Here is a 15,355-nt window from a genome sequence, read left to right on the forward strand (position 1 = left end):
ACTGTTGAACACTGTGACCTTTGACCCCTCCTCTTCGTCACGTCGAGCACTGTGACCCAAACTCCCCGTTCAACGCTGCTGCAGTGAAAATCCAACCATCGCTCAAAAGGCGACCGTCTCGACCCTTCGCGTGCCAAATAAATAAGAAAACTGAGAGAACGAGCAGATGAAACGTCAGCCTTTCACAGTGAAGAATAAAAACATTTGTTTACTGGAGGTGGGGAAAGTTTAAGAACACTGATGATGGAAAAACTAATATCTGGACCCGATTTAATGATGAACCAGAAAACTTGAAGTAAACGTGTTTGTAGCTGAAGCTAAAACTCAACTTTAATCTTGTTTCGTCTGTTTTTGTTGATTTGGTTGAACCAAAAAAAAAAAAAGATAAAATATTAAAATTTTGCGTCTTTTTAAAAAAAAAAAAAAAAAAACATTTCAACTCTGAGCACTAATGGTTTGATATTTTTTGTCTAATTTTTAACAGTTAAAAACCAGGAACCTAAACATCAGCTCCCTCCTCGTTCAGCAGGACCGGCACCGTTTGGTCTGAGCAAAAACTTTACCGTTTGGATATTTATTCAAATCAAAGTTCCTGCAGCAGCCGTCCATCCGCTCGTTATGCTCACGGCTGAAACTTGACGATGAATTTCTGACCCTGCGAAGTCGCTGTGATGGACTGTGTGTGTGTCGTCGTGTTGCAACTGACCTTTCTGTGATTTAACCCGGTTCTGTGAGTTTGAACAAGAAAAAAAAAAAGCTGCGTTTTACAAGAAGATAAAAAAAACATAATAATAAACTGGAAAGAAGTGTGGTGTCATGTGTATTTTTATTTTATTTTTTAACTTTTTGTTTTGTTCCTCTGCTCTGGTGCCATTTTCCAACTAAACAGAAGGATTTCCAACATTTTTCTAACAGCTGTTGCTTTTTTGTTTAACTCCCCTCAACAACAAACAGCCGTGTAGAAAGCAAACTGTCCATGGTTGTCTTTGTTTATTTATTGATTTGTATATAGAGATTTTGTTTTCCATTGTACATTGTCCTCCTTTCTTGGTTATAGATTAATATATTCATGTATATACGAATAAACATTAAGTTTGTAGAATTGAAACAAAGACTCTGCCTTTTCAATTTAAGATTGCCTCAGTTGATTTACCATGTAAGTTTATATTTATATAACACATTTTAACACAAATTGGATAGCTCAAATGTGGGTTAAATAAAATGCAATAAAACAAACATGAAACTACAATAGTAGCAACAATGCAATAAAAATTATGTAAAAAAATTGACTATAGTTTTAAGCATGTTAAAAATGTTTTTTAAAAGACGATTTAACAGACCTTGAATGTCTAATAAGGGCCTTGAATGATTGAATTGTCCTTCAGTCAAAAATAAAAGCATTAGTACGGGTATACGGTTTTCAGAAAATATACTTGAAAGAGCAACAAAGCTCTGACATTTAGTTCAATTTAATTTCTACTAATCATTGTTAAATGTATAAAATGGTAGAATGCATTTGCTTTCTTGGGTTCGAAGAAAAAATAGTTAAAAAAAAATGTTTTCGTGTGAAACTTTTTGTAATTTTGTTATTGCAGTTCCGGATGTGTCCACCAGAGGGCAGCATCAACCTGAAGATCGCGTCAACCTAATTAACAACCTGATTTCAGTACAGTAAAGTATGTTTCTCATTAGAAATAATCATTTTTAAAACTGTACAATTTAACGGTGTCAAGCCTCATAAATCGTGTCTCTGCAATACAGAATTCAAATCTGCATCAATATAATTTGACATAAAGATAACATTTAAATACTTTTTATATTACGACACTAAACATTTTACCATTTATGATTTTGCTTTCAACAGAAATCTTTACAATTTTTGGGATGCTTCATAAAAATTCAATTAAACCTTTGTTTATTCAGGTTCGTCTCATTGAGTCTCGAGGACACATTTACAAGAGAGACTTGTTTTAAACAAAGAACACAGATGACAACAGTAGACAATCATTAAAAAAAAGCATATAAAATAATTAAATGGAAGAAATTATATGAAAAAACGAAATAAAAAACGGCTACATTATAAAGAGATGGAAAAATACTAAAAACAGGAACATGTCTGTTGGTTTTGCCATTAACTTAGCAGTTGTTTAAAGACATTTAGAAGCATGTAATGTCCTAAAATGCAGTTTTGTCTCCCTCTAGTGGTCAAAACCAGGTTATCCGATTAAACAATTTTCAAAATAAAAGTACAATTTTGAACCTTAACAACAAATACTTTTCTGTAGTATACATTACAGCCAGGCTAGTCTTTTGTCTGGTAATTATCTTTATGTAGGTTTTTTTTTTGTTTTGTTCAAAAGTGTTATAATTTCTGACCTGCAATCTGTTTTTATACATATTTTTCTAAGCGCCCCAGAGCTTTATTTAATTGACCGGCCGTTGCGTCATTTGTTTGCGACAGAAAAAAAATCAGGCGACGGGTTTTGCTGTTCGCGCTTGCGCAGTAGCACGGAGCTTTGTTATTTCCTTTCGTTATGGCGCTGAGCAAAACGTTTGGACAAAAACCGGTCAAATTTCAGCTTGAGGAGGATGGAGATTTTTATATGATTGGTTCCGAGGTCAGTGAGTAGATGTTTAACAACTTGTTACTTTTAATAACTAACTTTGGGGGTGGGATTTGCCGTTCAAACGTAAGAACTAGTCTGTTAGCTGCTAGCCCATTAGCTTAGCTGTATTCACAAGGAGGGAGAGATCGGAACGCGTGAAGGTTCATTCATTTATGTTCTGAGGGCAGCGCGAGGATAAAACGTGCGGATCGACACGAGGGAACGACTTTTGTCTTTAAAAATGTCACCTGTCTCATGAGGCCTTTTCATTCACCTTGTCTGAGTTAGCTAACTACTAGCACAGAAGCTAACCATCCGCGCTTTGACCATTAACTTTCCAATGATGTGCATTATCTCAATTGTTTTGTTCATTGAAGGTCTCATTCTTGTTAAATATTTTGAAATGTATACTTTCCATATTTTGTTGCACCACTGTAGTCATAAAAAGTCCAGTTCAGTAATCACTACAAAGTTACACGCTAACAAACAAGAGTTTTTTTATAAAACGATTGACTTTGTTTCTGCACATAATAAGCCAGGTTGAACTCTTGTTCTGATTAACACCATAAAATATGAAGTAACTCTAACTGTGTTAATGTTTAAAACAGATTAAAAGAGAAACTAAAACGCACCACAATGAAATTGATAAATATTTAAAAGCACACTGCAGCAGTTCAAGACGTTTTTCTTGACTTATAGTCCTGTTTTTATTTTTTATTTTTTGTGTTTTACTGTAATTGTCGTTTCATTGTTTACTACACTGAACAAAATTAAAAACACAAAAAAGTGAAAAAGAGAAATGCTTTTTGTTGTGAACCCTCTGATCATGAAAAATGAGAGTTAAAACAAATCTTTGTTCTGTATAGATGTCATAGGTAATAGTTTCTTGTATTTTGTTTATTTTTTGTACTTTTAGATTTGAGTTAATGTCTGATCAAACTGACCCGTTTGTCTCTGATTTTATGTTTTTATCAGCTGTATTCAGTGGTTACGAATCAAGTACACTTAAAAATCAGTTTGTACCTGTTCTAAATCACTGTTACTAAACACATCATATACGAGGTGTCGTTTTTTTTTTAATTAGACTATAAGACTTCAAACCTTCCAAGTTACTGGACAAAAACAATGTGAAACCAGAATCAGTAAATATGTTTAATAATCACTGAACCTGTTTGGCTGAAATGATCCTGTGTGCGTTCAGGTGGGGAACTACCTCCGTATGTTCAGAGGCTCCTTGTATAAACGGTACCCGTCGCTATGGAGAAAACTGGCAACGGTGGAAGAAAGGAAGAAAATAGTGGAGTCCTCGCACGGTCAGTAGAGTCCAGCGCTGACGTATGAAGTGTGTATCTGAGCCCATTTCGATTCACACGTTAGTGACATTAGAGATCATTTTTTAATTTTGGTTTTAGTCACGTGAACTGAGTCTGATTTGTAATTTGCAGCTGTGTCATTTGTTCACACTTTCAGTTCCTGTTTTGGTGTCGACTTAACGTTTTGTATTTTTTCCATTAAGATCATGGTTACACTCAGCTTGCCACCAGTGTGACGCTGCTGAAAGCCTCGGAGGTTGAGGAGATCCTTGAAGGAAACGATGAGAAGTACAAAGCTGTCTCCATCAGCACTGAGCCCCCCGCCTACCTCAGGTACACCCAACAGTCAGCTGTAAAATCCATTAGAGGCGGCCTGCTTTTAAATGTTGTGCTTTTGGATAAGAAATGCTGCTTATTAATTACTGACACACACATTTGACCATTTAATCATTTATAAACAGGAAAATAAAGATGGATAATGCCCCTAATTAACAATCACTGTTTCTGAACTTAAATTCAATTTCTTATGTCTTTTTTAAACAAAAAGGAGCCTCTGCTGGTATTACTTCTATCTACAGTGTTGCATTCTGAAGTTGTACAAATTTAAACACATCCCCTATATGTCCTGGTCTGTAAACATCAGGGAACAGAAGGCAAAGAGGAACAGTCAGTGGGTTCCCACGCTGCCCAACAGTTCCCACCACCTGGACGCAGTGCCCTGCTCCACCACCATCAACCGCAGTCGACTGGGCCGGGACAAGAAGAGGACCTTCCCTCTATGGTGAGGAACAAACTTCAAACAGATCTAACTTTTATCTTTCAATAGTTGGAATGAAACACCAGCAGGTGATGAAATGCGTGTTCGGATCCAAGAACCAGATACAAAAATGTTTGTTGCAATGTTAACGTTTGTCAGCGGTGGAGTTTAAACCGCAGTAATAAATGAAGTAGTTTTGGATCAGACTGTTGTAACGGCTCTCTGAAGGTTACAGGAGCTGGGTTTTACAGATGGCGTTGTTCATGTTGTGTACAGTAACTTCCTGCAGGTTTGTGGCTCTTATAACAGTTAATAAAGAAAATTGCTAATTGTTTTCATTATTAAAACTTAACCAAAGCTGAAAGCATCCTGGGACAGTTTGTGCTATTTTGATCTGTAACAAAAACTCTGCAGATTATTTCTGCTGCTTTGGAGCGATGTGAAGGTTCACAAAAATACAAGATATTAGATATAAGAGATTTTAAAGACATAATTTCAGAAAATTTACATTTTATTGGTCTAAAGATTCTTCAAGCATACAGGAGAAAGACTTCAGTTTTTCTGTTAACAGTTTTCCTTCTTGTTTTTATCGTCTCCAGCTTTGACGATCATGATCCTGCAGTAATCCATGAAAACGCCACCCAGCCTGAAGTTCTCGTTCCGATTCGACTGGACATGGAGATCGAGGGTCAGAAGCTCCGAGACGCTTTCACCTGGAATATGAACGGTAGCGTCCCGTTGTCACTTCCTCTCAGCTCGTTTACGTGGAGTTAAAGACCCATTCAAAGTTCATTTCTTTGTGCTTTTTAAAATGTTCAGAGAAGCTCATGACGCCTGAGATGTTCTCTGAAATTCTGTGTGACGATCTGGACCTGAACCCGCTGGCCTTCGTCCCTGCCATCGCCTCCGCCATCCGACAGCAGATCGAATCATACCCGACAGACAGCATCCTGGAGGAGCAGACGGACCAGAGGGTGATCATCAAGGTGACGCTCCGCTCAGAACCCCCGAGCGTCTGTTTATTGAATATTTAGGTGTGCTGCTGCAGCTCAGTAATATTTGTGTTCCAGCTGAACATCCACGTGGGGAACATCTCTTTGGTGGACCAGTTTGAGTGGGACATGTCAGAGAGGGAGAACTCTCCGGAGAAGTTTGCCCTGAAGCTTTGCTCCGAGCTCGGCCTGGGCGGGGAGTTCGTCACCACCATCGCCTACAGCATCCGAGGTCAGCTGAGCTGGCACCAGAGGACGTACGCCTTCAGGTACAGAACCTCCCACCTCAACAAGGAACTAGGAGTTTATTGGGACAGAAGTTATTTTCTGCAGCTTTCAGCCTCCATCAGTCATTGGGTTTAGTGAGATTCTTGGTGAAAGCTCGGGTCCTCGCTCCCCCATCCTGTTTTACTGCAATAAGCAGCTTTATGTCGATTTAACGCTCTTTTCCTTCAAAACATTCTTCGGTAAAAGTCAACAACAAGTACGTAGACGACTGCTCCTTAGAGCGAAACTTCAGCATTCTGGGCCCGGCCCATCGTCATCCCTTCATTTATGGGAGTGCAGAACGATTAAAAACCACAAGCTGGGCACACTCTTGGGTTATCCAGAGGCTTAAACAGTTTTTAGGTCATAAATAAAACATTTTTTATGGCTCTTTTAAATTAAAGAGTTTTAATAAAACTACAGCTCGTGAAACTAATAAATGATTTTATCTTGGTTGTGGTGAGAAAGTTATCTCAAGTGATTAATCAGTCTGTTTTTGTTTTGTTGCTGTTCTGCAGCTGATCTGTGATCTTATAAGGATTTTTAAATTGAAACGAAAAAAATGTGGTGAGTCACAGGTTTGCACAGAAAGTTTAAAGAAATTGAGAAAGCTGCTTCCATGTGGAAACGGGTGTTTTTGTTAGTTGCCGTGACGATGCGTCTGCGACCTCTGACCTCCTTGTTGGAGGCATTATGCTCGTTAAACCAGAAGATCCCTCGTTTTAAGTTTGTCCCACCCTGAAGTTCTGACGGGTCTGCCCTTTGTTTCCCGGGACGTCAAATGTTTCCAAACCAAGGCGGACCTCTGTCACAGCTGGACGTCTGAGTGGAACAGATGTTTTGAGTTGGTTTGTTTCGCAGCTCAGCTCGAGGAGGATGAATGCGTTCAGAGGTGTCAGAGCAGGGTTCAACGTTTGGTAATGACCTTCCGTTGTCACAATGTGCCAACAGCCGCGGTCGCCTGCTTAAATTTAACGAACGGGAGAAGTTGATAAACGAGCCAAAGGTGCGTGACCGTGTTTGATGTTTTACAGCGAGAACCCTCTGCCCACGGTGGAGATCGCCATCAGAAACACAGGTGACGCAGACCAGTGGTGCCCCCTGCTGGAGACCCTGACAGACGCAGAGATGGAGAAGAAGATCAGAGACCAGGACCGAAACACGAGGTGAGCGTTGCTCATGCAAAAACTAAAATAAATGCTCCAAAGAGTTCATGCTGAATAATCCAGGTACAAATCCAACAATGTTCAGTCGGGTCATCTGGACGGCTGCTTCTTTTGCAGAGACATTTCATCCTTAATCCAAAGGACTTCTTCAGTCTGAGGAGCCACAAACAGCATACAGTTTGTGGGAATCAGTTTGTTTTGGTGGCTCCTCAGACTGAAGAAGTCCTTTGGATGAAGGACGAAACGTCTCGGCAAAAAAAGATGACCTGACTGAACATTGTTAAAATAAATGCTGAAATATCTTTTATAAATCAAATCAGTTTGTATTTATTTGTACCCAAAAGAAAATTAATATTTTGAACGTTCAAACAATACCGTTATTAGCAGCAACAGTAAATTATTTTCAGTCTCTAGTAAATCTGGCGTCACATAAAATGTTGCACATAATTAAACCGGATTTGACCTTTTCTTTTGCATCGTTTTTCACAATAAAAGCCTCAGGTTTTTCCTGCTGTTGTTTTGAAAGTGCAGCTGCTGACATCCACTTCCTGCTCGTTTCTACAGGCGGATGAGGCGTCTGGCGAACACGGCACCAGCGTGGTAGAAAGTCTGCGCCCCTGCAGGATAGTGGCTCGTGCTGATGATGGTTCGAAGCGGCAGCAGAGGCTCCTCCTCCTCCCCGGGCCGGACGCCGATCTCCCCAACTCCATTTTATTTTTATTAGATTTGGTTTGTCGACGGCTCGTTGGGCCCTGGTTCACGTGACCCTCAGAGAAGCTGCTCTCATTGACCACTGACTTTTACCACAGAGGGGAAACGCCAATCTCAGATAATATATTGCGTCGTTGTATTTGTTGTCTTTTTGTACATTTTAATAATTCTTACAAAATAAAAAAATGTGAAAGAACTTTACTTCCTGTCTGATTATCCCTTATTGTCCAGTTTAAACCCCTGCAGCTCGACCCTTGGTGAACAAGAAGGAAACCAACGTCGGAACTTCCTGTTCCGAGTTGTTCAGGATCGTGATGTTCGCGCAAAATCTCAGTCGATTCGTACGGAAGCCCTGAAGTCTTCAGCCAATCGATCTACAGGCGTTCAACAAGTTCATCTCAGCGTAAACTAATCCCTTCAGAGCCTGAGCAGTAAAACCAGCTGACTGCGGCTCTGACCCGGAGCTGGGCGGCCCGGGTCAGTTTTGTTGTCGTTCTAAGCACTTTCCATTCTGTTGTGAGCCACAAAGGCAGCGGGTGAAAGTGCAGCGCGAGCAGACGGGTTTTCAGACCCGTCGGCAGTTCTGAGGACCCGGTTTGATCCGACTGTTTGGTTAAACCTAAAAAAAAAAGGACAAACTGAGTTAAAAATCAAACTGTTTTTACACATGCATTAATTCTCAACTACAAATAGCTGATAGACCATATTGGAACTTTCTTTTGCATTTATTTATTCAAAACTTTATCATTTTTGTCACAATAAAAGCCTCAAAATTTCCCTGTTGCTACTTTGAAAGTGCAGCTGCTGACTTAATGACGTTTAGACAAAAATGTAAATTTAATCACTGCTTTAAATGCTAGAAAAAATTCTGCTTAAGTAGCAGGGAAAGAAAGTTTTCAGTCCAACAGAAACTCGAGTTTAGATTTTAGTTTCCTGATTTTTGTGTGAACTTGACGTGGAACTGAATTTTAGTTTGAACGTTCTTCTGGACCGAGCTTCATAAACGAGCGGTTTGATCTTTTCACACTCCTGCCTCTGATCCTTAATTTTCCTTCAGCTCTTAGTCGTGTCGCTCCTCGGGCCGCAGATCTCCGTCCTCTTGGTCAAACATGACCCTTCTGTAAAAAAAAATAATAATAAAGACAAAACATTTAAAAAAACAACCAAAAAAAAACTTATACTCTTGACTTTAATTTGTATTTTTAATTGCAGATGTGCAACATTTAAATTTTCAGATTTTAATATTAAACCAGAGAAACTTGACTTCTCAACCGCGTCTAAAATGTTTAATCTAGAATAACCTGAACACCAAACGCAAACTTCTTTTTAAATAAAGCTCTTAAAGGACAAATATTTCATGTCTTGATTCTCAAAGTAGCTCACGTTCAAACCAACATCACGTCTTTTACCAGGACTTTGGTTTTAACCAAAAGAAACTTATAAACATTAGTTTATTTAAAGTTGAACGACGCGTCCTAAATCTGTCAGGTGAACTTTGAACGACCAAACCCTGAATCGGTGAATTCGGTTCTTACAGCAGCTCTGGAGTCGTCAGCAGCTTCCTTCCTCCCGGTTGGTTTGGAAACACGTCCTCTAAGAAATGATACAGGTGACCGACGCAGACACCTGAGGAGAGAACGAGAAAACACTGAACCGCTCGTCTGTTGTGACGCGCAGAGGAGCGGCTAAACTAACGGGGAGAACGTCCGTTAAATAAAAACCCAACAATCCGCAGCGATCGTCGTCAAAAAGAGGCAGACGTGTCGTCATTCAGTTCCTCTGAACAAAGTCGTGGTTCGGGTTTCTCACCCAGGAGGTCGACCACGATGGAGTTTCCTAGCAGCAGCGAACATCCCGTCAGCACCCAGGGGAGCAGCGGGGCCCGGACGCTCAGCGGGCCGAAGACGCTGGTGCGCGTCAGCGGGCGCCTTTTACTCCAGACGTACACCAGCGTGACGAGGAAGGCCTGACCCGGGAAGAAGACGTCGGCCAGCGGAGCCAGCAGCTGCAGACTTTCAGGTTAAACGCAAATAATTTCTCAGGGATTAACAGCCGAGTGGTAATCCTAACTAGACGAGCAGCTTCACGTCAGATTTGTTTTTTTGTTTGGAGTTTTTTTTGCAGAAAGTGTCCGACAGTCTGGGATCGTCACATTTCATAAACTCAGGGTGAACTCAGGTCGTCGGAGCTGAAACTTTTATTTGTGCCGACTGAACTCGGAGTTTATCTAAAGGTAGGGACGTTGACCCGTGCAGACGTACGTTTTTTTAACAAATAAGGAATGTTGCGTCTTCTGCTTCTCCTGCAGGGACAATCAACCTCAAGTTTATCTCGTCTTGCAGACTCTGCGTCCCTGATATTTTACCTGTGGCTGAGATTTTAACTTTGTCTTCATGGTGATCAGATTTTAACTTTAACCTCGGAAACCGCTCTCAGTCAGGAGGTTTTTACTCCTTCAGCAGAGCCTAGAACTGGTGCTGAGTCAGAGTTAAATTAACTGCTGAGTCAGCAATTACAAATCTAGCTTTCAGCTACAACTTAGGCCAATTTTAGCTACAATGTAACCAACTTTAGATTGTAGTTAGATTTAGCTTTTAGCCACGATTTAACAAAATTTAGCTTCAGTCCACAATTTTGCTGTTTTTACCTTCTAATTAGTTTTTACACATTTTAGCTTCTATACAGTTTTGTTGTTTTTATCGTTTAGCTTTGATCTGGCCAATTCTAGCTTCTAGCTGTGGTTTTGCTGAAATTTGTTTTTAAGCAATTGTTCAGCTAATTTTAGTTTTTGGTTACAGTTTTTCTAATTTTAGCATTCAGCTATGGTCTTGCCAATTTTAGCTTTTACAGTGCCTTGCGAAAGTATTCCTTGAACTTTTCAACCTTTTGCCACATTTCAGGCTTCAAACATAAAGATATAAAATTTAAATTTTTTGTGAAGAATCAACAACAAGTGGGACACAATCGTGAAGTGGAATGAAATTTATTGGATGTGTCAAACTTTGTTAACAAATAAAAAACTGAAAAGTGGGGCGTGCAATATTATTGGGCCTCTTTACTTTCAGAGCAGCAAACTCACTCCAGAAGTTCAGTGAGGATCTATGAATGATCCAATGTTGTCCCAAATGACTGATGATGATCAATAGAACCCACCTGTGTGTAATCAAGTCTCCGTATAAATGCACCTGCTCTGTGATAGTCTCAGGGATCTGTTCAAAGTGCAGAGAGCATCATGAAGACCAAGGAACACACCAGGCAGGTCCGAGATACTGTTGTGGAGAAGTTTAAAGCCGGATTTGGATACAAAAAGATTTCCCAAGTTTAAACATCCCAAGGAGCACTGTGCAAGCAATCATATTGAAATGGAAGGAGCATCAGACCACTGCAAATCTACCAAGACCCGGCCGTCCCTCTAAACTTTCATCTGGAACAAGGAGAAGACTGATCAGAGATGCAGCCAAGAGGCCCATGATCACTCTGGATGAACTGCAGAGATCTACAGCTGAGGTGGGAGAGTCTGTCCATAGGACAACAATCAGTCGTACTCTGCACAAATCTGGCCTTTATGGAAGAGTGGCAAGAAGAAAGCCTTTTCTCAAAGATATCCATAAAAAGTGTTGTTTAAAGTTTGCACAAGCACCTGGGAGACACCAAACATGTGGAAGAAGGTGCTCTGGTCACATGAAACCAAAATCAAACTGTTTGGCCACAATGAAAAACTATATGTTTGGTGTAAAAGCAACACAGCTCATCACCCTGAACACACCATCCCCACTGTCAAACATGGTGGTGGCAGCATCATGGTTTGGGCCTGCTTTTCATCAGCAGGGACAGGGAAGATGGTCAGAATTGATGGGAAGATGGATGGGGCCAAATACAGGACCATTCTGGAAGAAAACCTGTTTGAATCTGCAAGAGACCTGAGACTGGGACAGAGATTTATCTTCCAACAAGACAACGATCCAAAACATAAAGACACATCTACAATGGAATGGTTCACAAATAAACGTATCCAGGTGTTGGAATGGCCAAGTCAAAGTCCAGACCTGAATCCAATCCAGAATCTGTGGAAAGAGCTGAAGACTGCTGTTCACAAACGCTCTCCATCCAACCTCACTGAGCTCGAGCTGTTTTGCAAAGAAGAATGGGCAGAACTTCAGTGTCTCCATGTGCAAAACTGGTGGAGACAAACCCCAAGAGACTTGCAGCTGGAACTGCAGCAAAAGGCGGAGCTACAAAGTATTAACTCAAGGGGGCCGAATAATATTGCACGCCCCACTTTTCAGTTTTTTATTTGTTAAAAAAGTTTGACACATCCAATAAATTTCATTCCACTTCACAATTGTGTCCCACTTGTTGTTGATTCTTCACAAAAATTTAAATTTTATATCTTTATGTTTGAAGCCTGAAATGTGGCAAAAGGTTGAAAAGTTCAAGGGGCTGAATCCTTTCACAAGGCACTGTACATACAGTTCAGCTCATTTTAGATTTTAGCTGCCGTTTGTGTCTTTATTGCTTTAGCGTTCGCTCTGCTCCTTTTAGCTTCAACTCCTCAGCACTCAATTATGGGAACATTTTAAATCCGACGACGACGACAATAATAAATCAGCTAAGATCTGCTTCCAGAAACCTGAAACGTGAAGTTCTGGACTTTACCTTCTTAAAACTACAGTTAAATAGATACAAACTCTTTGAAGTCAAAACTAAGTGATAACTTTCCTTTCATCCCAGCTGATTGACAGAGCGTGGCGGACCCGATTACACGGTTTCTGATTATTTCAGCAGAACCTGTCGTCACGTTCCCGCTCCTAAAACTGTCCATGAAATACGACGACTTCAGCAGGTCCCCATAAAGCTGCACATCGGCCGTTTGACACAACCAGGAACAGGTTGTTTCATTAACCTGGAATGTGAACAAAAGCACAAACCGCTGAGCGTCATCACACAGGCTGACACTGACTGCGTGTTTTTAGCGTGTAGACAACAACTCAGAGTGCAGATAAAATGTTTTAACAGTCAGTTCCCTCAAACTACAAAAGTTTTCAAACCACGAATGGAAGTTCAGTTAGTCATTCAAGAATCTATTTATATCCTCCAACTTCTCCCCCTCCACAGTGATGCTCTTCAGCTCCTCCTCCAAGGTGTCCCCAGGCCAGGGAGTTCTGGGTCTACCAGAGGTCTCTCCCCAGTGGGGCAAGCCCAGCAAAAGTCCAGGAGGGAGGCGCCCAAACCACCTCAACCGACTCCTTTTGATAAAGAGGAGCAGCGACTCTACTCCAAGCTCCTTCCCCTCCACCTCCCTCTCCTGCCCGACTTATTATTTTTAAATTCACCCCAGGTCAGACTGTGCAATGCTCAGAGAAATGACTGAAATCCCTGGAGCTCCATCTCAGACCCTACTGGCCTCAGTTAGCGGGTCAAAGGTTAAAGTTCACGGCAAGACGACGACCGAACCACCACGGTTATTTTGGAACAGTTGCGGTTCTGGTTCCATGTCGGTCAACAAGACTTCTGTAACGATGTCAGAGTGGAGACGTTTGCCCGTGAACCGAACCGCTCACACCAAACGTGAGACCCAAGGACCGAACTGGGCCGTGACGTAGCAGATCTAGAACCTCGACCTGATCGAAGCGCCGCGGCGAGAGAACCGAGCAGAAACAAATGTCCGTAAAACGCAACGAACTGAAGCGACGCTGGCGAGAAGAATGGGCCAAAATTCCTCCACAACCTACGAGAGAAGACGATAACCGAGGTGATTCTGTTAAAGGTGGTCCGACGGGCTCCTTTTAGTTTTTGTACTTTAAAAAAGTACCGAAATATTCAGTGTTGCATTTACCTCATTTTAATACCTGGGAGGAACCACGTAACTTCCAATATTCTGATCTGCAAAAGTGAAACGGAGCGTACTTACCGTTTACCACAACTTGATGTTTTATGGATTTCTGATAACCTAAAAATAAAACCCTTAAGAACCAGAAAGGATACAGTTATGAGGACTCCGCCGAACAGGAAAAATACAACAAAGTCGGCCGTTCTTCCTCGAAAACTGTCTTCCTCCAGCATCCGACAGTATCGATAGCTCACACAGGTTAAGGACTCTGCTTCAGATCGTCTCTAGTAAATACACTAATGCTGCTGTTATAAAGTTTTTAAGGGTAACTTAAATTCTACATTTGCATTTAAAGATACAGAAACGTTATGTTGAATATAAAACCAAATCCGAGCGATCCAAAGAAGAGGAAGCCGGTTATCAGGCGCCATATCTGAAAAACACGAGAAGCAGCGAACTGTAAAAGTGATGACTCGTGTTTGGGTTTATAAAACAGAGTAAATGTACCTGGCAGCTCCTGATGACGAGCTCTGGATTAAAGTAGAGCTGAAACGGGCGGACGACTTCAAGTTGCTTAAACAAAACAAAAAAAAATACGTTTTTGTACAACTTTTACATATTTATAGAGGACGATGTTTGTAAATGTGATCTACTGTGACCATCATGTCTACAGACATCAAAACATGGTTCTGCTGTGAGTGAATTCACAAATTAAAGGCACTTCCTGCTAAAACGGACGACAAAATAAAACCATATGAAAGATTTTGTATACAGAAACACCAAAATATGTTCATATCAGTGTTTCCCTTAATAATTTATTGTGTATTTAGAGACGCTTGTTCTTAGGCATCCATTGTGGGGGTGGGGTGCTGCAGTGCCCAGTGCGCCCCTACTTCCCACAGCCTTGTTTACATCCCACTTCTTACGCTTCGACCAGTTTTACCACTGACCGACTCAGTTGTCATTAGTTCACTGCATTTGATAAAAATGCTAAACGAAATGTTAAGTTCAGATTCTCCACGCTGAGCGCTTTTAATTAAAAAATAAAGCAGACACCGGTTATTCTTAACTGACAAACTTACAAGTTCAGCGTAAACTTTCATCTTACGAACTTAACAGTTATGAAACAATACAAGAAAAAAAAAATTTAATTCCATCCTTCTCAAAAAGTGATCTTAAAAAAAAAAAGCTCAACTTTGACCTACGCGTGTCTTCTTTTTGTAACGGCAGTAAAACAAAACGTAGGTTTGTTTGTTTCTTACCACGGCAGCGGTGGTGAGGACGCAGGCAGTCGTGTATGTTCGGGTCACCACAGGGATGTGAAAATACTCCTGAGTGAGGCTGAGAGCCATCGCTGCTGCTGCCGCCTCGCTGTCAGTCATGGTTTACTCTACAAAACAAGCCCCGCCTCTTCACACCAACAGCCAATCAGATTCAAATACCAATTAACACCATCTATTCCACACACTGGGCCACATGATGGAGTTTACATGTTCTCTCCGTGCATGAGTGGGATTTCTCCGGGTGCTCCGGTTTCCTCCCACAGACCAAAAACATGCACGTTAGGCTGATTGGTAACTCTAAATTGTCCCTAGGTGAGAGAGAGTGTGAATATTTGTCTTGTCTCCATGTGTCCCTGTGATGGACTGGAGACCAGTCCAGTTAATTAGTTAATTAAATCTATTAAAATTTTTTATTTTATTTAGTTTGTAA

At 40.9% G+C, this 15,355-nt stretch overlaps 2 protein-coding genes across 2 annotated transcripts; one reads left to right on the plus strand and one right to left on the minus strand.

Annotated features, from left to right (window-relative positions):
• The first annotated feature begins 2,462 nt into the window (after positions 1 to 2,462).
• Positions 2,463 to 7,926, plus strand: smarcb1a (SWI/SNF related, matrix associated, actin dependent regulator of chromatin, subfamily b, member 1a). Its single transcript, XM_037680168.1, has 9 exons — positions 2,463 to 2,618; positions 3,808 to 3,919; positions 4,123 to 4,252; positions 4,563 to 4,700; positions 5,276 to 5,403; positions 5,496 to 5,662; positions 5,747 to 5,937; positions 6,970 to 7,101; positions 7,666 to 7,926. Exons 1-9 carry the CDS (start codon positions 2,535 to 2,537, stop codon positions 7,703 to 7,705), a joined length of 1,122 nt encoding a protein of 373 aa, XP_037536096.1. The 5' UTR covers positions 2,463 to 2,534; the 3' UTR covers positions 7,706 to 7,926.
• A 1,417-nt stretch (positions 7,927 to 9,343) lies between these two features.
• Positions 9,344 to 14,994, minus strand: LOC119413151 (derlin-2-like). Its single transcript, XM_037680169.1, has 6 exons — positions 14,905 to 14,994; positions 14,150 to 14,215; positions 14,002 to 14,075; positions 13,798 to 13,891; positions 9,622 to 9,817; positions 9,344 to 9,438 (listed from the first exon to the last, which is right to left on the minus strand). Exons 1-6 carry the CDS (start codon positions 14,992 to 14,994, stop codon positions 9,344 to 9,346), a joined length of 615 nt encoding a protein of 204 aa, XP_037536097.1.
• Positions 14,995 to 15,355: the final 361 nt, after the last annotated feature.

The sequence above is a fragment of the Nematolebias whitei genome, chromosome 8 (assembly GCF_014905685.2).
Source record: "Nematolebias whitei isolate Nwh7 chromosome 8, NemWhi1, whole genome shotgun sequence".
NCBI lineage: Eukaryota > Metazoa > Chordata > Actinopteri > Cyprinodontiformes > Rivulidae > Nematolebias > Nematolebias whitei.

Bases quoted from the DNA above. Each gene is read 5' to 3' on its own strand.
- LOC119413151 (XM_037680169.1), bottom strand. From the start codon at position 14,994: ATGGCTCTCAGCCTCACTCAGGAGTATTTTCACATCCCTGTGGTGACC. The intron at 13,892-14,001 runs GTATCTTTAAAT...AACCTGTGTGAG, and splicing joins ATATTCAACATAACGTTTCT to CTATCGATACTGTCGGATGC. The intron at 9,818-13,797 runs GTATCCTTTCTG...GAAAGTCTGCAG, and splicing joins TCGGCGGAGTCCTCATAACT to CTGCTGGCTCCGCTGGCCGA.
- smarcb1a (XM_037680168.1), top strand. From the start codon at position 2,535: ATGGCGCTGAGCAAAACGTTTGGACAAAAACCGGTCAAATTTCAGCTT. The intron at 4,701-5,275 runs GTGAGGAACAAA...TATCGTCTCCAG, and splicing joins AAGAGGACCTTCCCTCTATG to CTTTGACGATCATGATCCTG. The intron at 5,663-5,746 runs GTGACGCTCCGC...TTTGTGTTCCAG, and splicing joins ACCAGAGGGTGATCATCAAG to CTGAACATCCACGTGGGGAA.